General features: G+C 50.5%; 1 protein-coding gene across 1 annotated transcript; it reads left to right on the top strand.

The window, feature by feature from the left end:
- Positions 1 to 1,663: 1,663 nt before the first annotated feature.
- Positions 1,664 to 3,404, top strand: LOC125533795 (cytochrome P450 84A1-like). The gene is made up of 2 exons (XM_048697146.2): positions 1,664 to 2,611; positions 2,711 to 3,404. The coding sequence occupies exons 1-2, from the start codon at positions 1,670 to 1,672 to the stop codon at positions 3,341 to 3,343; spliced, it is 1,575 nt and encodes a 524-aa protein (XP_048553103.1). The 5' UTR covers positions 1,664 to 1,669; the 3' UTR covers positions 3,344 to 3,404.
- The last annotated feature ends 2,596 nt before the right edge of the window (positions 3,405 to 6,000 follow it).

Below are 6,000 nucleotides of genomic sequence, written 5' to 3'. Positions count from 1 at the left end.
GGCAGGCGGCGGCGTCCGGCGCGGTGGCGCGCGGTCTCCGGCGCGGCGGCGACGAGCGGGCGCGGGAGGCGAGGTGAGGCAGCGGCGGCCGGCGATGGCGCCCGTGGTGGCCGGCGATGGCGCCCGCCGGCTCGGGTGAGGAAGGGCGGCGCGGCGCCCCTGCGGATCTGGCCCGGCGAGGCGGCTACGGGGGCCGGGCGTGGGCCTCGGGCCCGGCGGCAGGGGCGATGTGGTCCGCGCCACGTGGCGCGCGGCGAGTGGCGGGCTGCGGCGGCGGACGCTGTCCGGCCGGGGCGGACACGTCCGTCGGCGCGGATCTGGAGTTTTTTTTTTAAACTAGGGTTTGGACGGGGAAGAAGATCCGAATGGAGAGGGTATAAATAGGCATAAGTGGAGCTAGGAGAGTCCAAATGAGGTGCGGTTTTCGCCCACGCGATCTTGATCGAACGCTCTAGGACATGGATCAGAGTTTGGTGGGTTTTGGGCCAAATTTGAGGGGTGTTGGGCTGCAACACACACGAGGCCTTTTCGGTCCCTCGGTTAACCGTTGGAGTATCAAACGAAGTCCAAATGACCCGAAACTTGACAGGCGGTCGACCGGTAGTAAACCAAGGCCGCATGACAAGTCTCGGTCCAATCCGGAAATGTTTAATCCCCACACACGAAAGAAAGCTAGAAATGGCCACCGGAGGAAAACGAAGCGCCGGAATGCAAAACGGACAACGGGGAAAATGCTCGAATGCATGAGATGAACATGTATGCAAATGCAATGCACGTGATGACATGATATGCGATGCACGAAAAACGAGAACAACACACGAAGGCAAAGACCCGAACCCGAGAAATAAATATAAGTTAACGCCGGAAACGTCAAGAGTTGGATACAAATATGGAAAGTATATCTGGGGCGTTACAAGACCACCCTGGCCTGAAGCACCCTCTCTGTCGCACTCCGATGAGCGGTGCAGCCGAACATAGAGAAGATTACGGGGGAAGAATACGCCTCTGGGACTCCCGGCCGTCCGGTGACGAAGGGATCCGCCGTGACCGTTCATATACTAGTGCACTGTATCCGTGTAGTGGGAGTGGAGTTCCGAGCGACCGTATGTGCACATAGTTTTAACTTTTTAGTTAAAATATTTTCAAAAAGTAATCGTTTGCGTCCGGTTTATATGAAATCCGTCATGTTTGTATAAAATCTGATCGAGTTTGCATGAAATCCGGCCGTGTTTGAACGTTGGTTTGAATTGTTGGGAAAATGTATGCGGCTATCGTCAGATGGCTGCCTCCCACATCCGTATCCATGGATTGGTCCCCCGTCCGCAAACAGATACGGAAGATTTTTTGCGGGTTGCCGTCGAAGATACCCTAACCCTAGCAAGCTGCGAGTTCAGAACAAAACGGAAACAGAAAAGTTGCACAACTGGAGTACAAAGATGCCGTTTTGTTGCATCTTCATGCGCCAAAACAAAAGCGCACCGACGGATTATGATAAATTTCTTTTTGAAAGACTGTGCTGAATGACTCACAACAACAATGATTGCTACTAACCTACGCACTCGCAAAAAAAAAAAAACTATACAACGACATTCTCCGTAACATGCAATCAGTTCCAGGTTATATTAACATCGCTCTCGCTCACTCTCGGAGCCGTACAGGCGACGCGGCAATGGAGACTTGGTGGCCGCAATGCGGGCTTCATCTCGCGCTGCTTCTAACTGCGCTGATCCTCTATCGCGCTATCTCATCACGGCGTTATGGTCTCCGACCCCTCCCGCTCCCTCCGGGGCCGCGGGTGCTGCCGTTCGTCGGCAACATCTTCTACACGAGAGACATGACGCACCGAGGCCTGGCACGGCTGTCCGCGCGCTACGGCGGTCTCCTTCACCTCCGCGTTGGCCGCCTGAGCACCGTGGTCGTGTCGACGCCGGAGATGGCCCGCCTGGTGCTCCAGGTGAACGACCGCGCCTTCGCCAACCGCCCCGCCAGCGCGCCCATAGCCTACCTCACCTACGGCCGCGCGGACATGGTGTTCGCGCAGTACGGGCCCTTCTGGCGCGAGATGCGGAAGCTGTGCGTCCACAAGCTCTTCAGCCACCGTCGGGCCAAGTCGTGGGCCGCCGTCCACGACGAGGTCAACGACCTGATCCGCCACGTTGCCAGGTACACTGGCTCCGTCGTCAATCTCGGCGAGCTCGTGTTCAACATGTCGATGAACATCACGCTCCGGGCAGCGCTGGGCATGCGGAACGAGGGTGAGGACGCTGCCGAGTTCGTGGCCATAGTGCAGGAATTCGCCGAGCTGTTCGTGGTGTCCAACTCCACCCTTGCGGACTACGTGCCATGGGTGGCGCGGCTGGATTTGCATGGGATCAACAGGAGGATGGTGGCGGCACGGGCTGCGCTGGACCGGTTCATCGACCGTGCCATCGACGAGCACCTCGCGCACCCGAAGCCGGTCGATGCCGCGGACGCCGACATGGTGGACGGCATGCTGGCTTTCCTCGTGGACATGCCCGGGTCTGCCGACAGGGTGAGCACCGACTCCAGTGCTCATGGTCATGGGTCGACGCTTCGTCTCACCAGGGACAACATCAAGGCCACCATTATGGTAAAGTACAACAGTGGCCGAAATTTACCACTCCACAAATTAAAACTTACATATAGCTATTGTGACAAACTAAATATTTTTTGATCACAATACGCGCAGGATGTGATGATCGGTGGGACAGGACCAGTAGCGATGATAATTGAGTGGTTAATGTCGGAGCTGCTGAGGGACCCGGAGGAAATGAAGCGGGTGCAGAACGAGCTGGCCGTGGTGGTTGGGCTGCACCGCCAGGTCGCGGCGGGCGACCTGGGCGAGCTCCCTTACCTGAGGTGCGCGGTGAAGGAGACCCTCCGCGTGCACCCGCCCGGCCCGCTCCTCCAGCACGAGGCCGCCGAGGACTGCGACGTCGCCGGCTGGCGCATCCCCAAGAACACCCGCGTCCTGATCAACGTGTGGGCGATCGGGCGAGACGCCGAGGCCTGGAAGGACGCCGGGGCGTTCAGGCCGTCCCGGTTCGACGCGGGCGGGGACGAGGCAGAGACGGACTGCCGGGGCGGCCACTTCCACCTCCTGCCGTTCGGCGCGGGGCGGAGGTCGTGCCCCGCCATGCAGCTCGGAATGCACGCGGTGGAAATGGCGCTGGCGCGGCTGCTGCATGGCTTCGAGTGGAGCCTGCCGAGCGGGATGGCGCCGGGGGACCTTGACATGGAAGAGGCATACGGCGCCACCGCTCCACGGGCCGTGCGGTTGTGCGCAGTGCCGCTGCCCCGTCTTAGCTGCCCAGTGGTCTAGCAGAGCCGCGCGCGCACAGCTCGTGTTGCCAGATCAGTGCAACTGTGCAAGTAACGTGGTACTCGTCGAATAAATAAAGGACCGTCTATTTTTTTTTTAGCATCAGTACAGACACAAGCGCTCATATACACGTGCATACACTCACCTCTATGAATGCACTCACGCACACCCTACCCCTATGAACGCACGCACGCACACCCTACCCCTACGAGCACCTTCAAAAGACTGAGCACCAGGATTTGAACCCTGGTGGGTTGGGGATACCACTGTCCACCTAACCAACTCAACCACGGATTGATTCGCAGGACCGTCTATTCCTGGGTTGCCTCTGTTAGTTCCGTTTATGTTGATTTTGAAAGAAATGCATTCACTTATGCTTCACTTTTGGTGCTACAAAAATAATAATGAATTCTCCCCTTTTCATTGTTGGTGCATTCTTAAAAAGGGGGATCGGTGGGATGTTATTGATGCATATGCTAATATAAGAAGAAAAGGCGTTAATCGTAAAAGAAAGAAGAAAAAGCGTTAAAGGAAAACAGATAATCACACTATACATTCTAAAATGACCATGTCGGTCATTGTTGTAGTAGATCGCTAGATCTTTCATGGCACGCATTGACGCACCCGTCTATTTTTTTACGATATAATAATATAATTTTTCATATATTTGTGCTTAAATAAAAATGTTGAAAGGTGAATATAAATGTGTTGTTAAAATTACTAAGTAATAGAGTGGTGGTCAATTTTTTTACGATGTCAAATATTCTTGTGACTTTTTTCAAGATATGTGATCAATTGGGCTTTATTGGGCTTTAATGGGCCGCTATTCTTGTGACTTTTTTCAAGACATGTGTTGTTAAAAATCTATGAAGTAATATTTGACATATTCTAGGCTTGCACAGCGGCCCAATAAAGCCCAATTGACCACATGTCTTGAAAAAGGTCACAAGAATAGCGGCCCATTAACACATGCGGACCAGGTCGCGGTAAATTGGAACTGAAACGAACATCTGACGACCAAAAATGATCTAAATGCGAAATCCGACGGACAAAATTGTTGGGGACATGGTAGAGCTCGGTTTAGGTGTAGTTTTACTCTCAAGTTTTAGCATACCTCCCCTTGAGCATAAGAAAACAACGAAAAGGAAAAAGGAAATTCATATATACTACAATGGACATGTCGCACGTTGTTGTAAAAACATTACATACATCCACCTTGAGCATAGGAAAAACCAAACAAAGTTAATCTAGTGAAAAGTAGTGGACTAAAAAATGCACAAAAAATGATGAAAAAGGGGACATGTGCTCTGCTACAGATTCCACTGTCACAAACACACATGAGAAAAAGCATTGTGTAAGAAAGAACAAAACACACTCCTACTTGCACTTTCTCCCCTATATCAGGCAAGTTCTTCTGGCCAATTCTCCTACAATCAGCCCGCTCCCCAGCTTTTTTCAGAATCTTCAACTCCCATCCGAAAATCATAGCCACGAATGGGAGTTGAAGATTCTCCGAGAAGCTGTGAAGGGGGACGATTCTTCCATAATCGAGCGTCATCTGATGAGTTATAACCGCATTCCACTCGGGTACCGTCCAAGCGCAAAATAAAGGCCCATTTGACAAACAAAACAAAAAAGAGCCCATGAAAAAAATCAATAGGCCAAACTCATAGAAAAAAGAACGGGCCGCGCCACACTGTGGCCCGAATCAAAAACAACTTGTCTGAACGAAAACCGCACACACCAATCTAGATCCAACATACAAAGCATTGATTGAGCGAGGGCACAAAAGGGATATATCCCACGAGCTCATTCTGAGTGAAAAAAGAAGATACCTTGATGAAGAAAAATGTAATAGATAGCCCTGGTCTTGCTTTTTCTTTCTGGTCGCATAAATGGAGTTGCTTATTATGTTTGAATTCTATCATAAAACCTCCTATGTGTTGGGAGGATCTGACTCAGCTACTCTAAGCTTAGCTCGAGTGTTGTGAACAGTCATGTTGCTTTTGTGACCTCGTTTTAATAAAAAAAAACTTGATCATTGATGCCACGCATTGCTGCGCCCATCTATTTGAATGTAAATGGTAAGATTTTTGCAAAATGATGAACATGAGAGCTAACTGTACATATTGGTTAGTGGTCGAAGAGGAGATTTTTGCAATAAAATAGTTTCAAATACGTCACTTTGATGTAAATGACAGCAAAAAGCCAGACATGCTATAATGACACCATCCAAATCATTGCCGAGTATGACAGCACCAAATAGCAATGGAACAAAGGGATCAATTAACTAAAATGTTCCATATGCAGAAAGACAATCGAATAGCCCCCGTTCATATTTGAAGTTGCTGCAAGGGTAGATTTTTTTATTAAACTGCAAGGTAGAATTTACAAAGCTACTAACCATCTGGAATAAAAGACCAATGTACAAAAACTGGTAAGAGATTTCATTACACGCATAAATATTATGTGAATTGAGCATCTACACCACGGTCAGATAACACACATCACACGTGCATGTACAACAATACTTATTTGCGCATATGGATCTACCATCCTAAACAACCTCATGCGTATGTATAGGAACAATAATAGCCGGCAGTAGCTTGTCATGAATAATTACAAACAAATAAGCATGGAAAATATGCAATCATATG

This window comes from Triticum urartu, chromosome 2A (genome assembly GCF_056163025.1).
Source record: "Triticum urartu cultivar PI428250 chromosome 2A, HENAU_Tu73, whole genome shotgun sequence".
In the NCBI taxonomy this organism is placed as follows: Eukaryota; Viridiplantae; Streptophyta; class Magnoliopsida; order Poales; family Poaceae; genus Triticum; species Triticum urartu.
The sequence above is the reverse complement of the archived record's forward strand: the minus strand, read 5'-3'. Positions and strand labels throughout refer to the sequence as shown.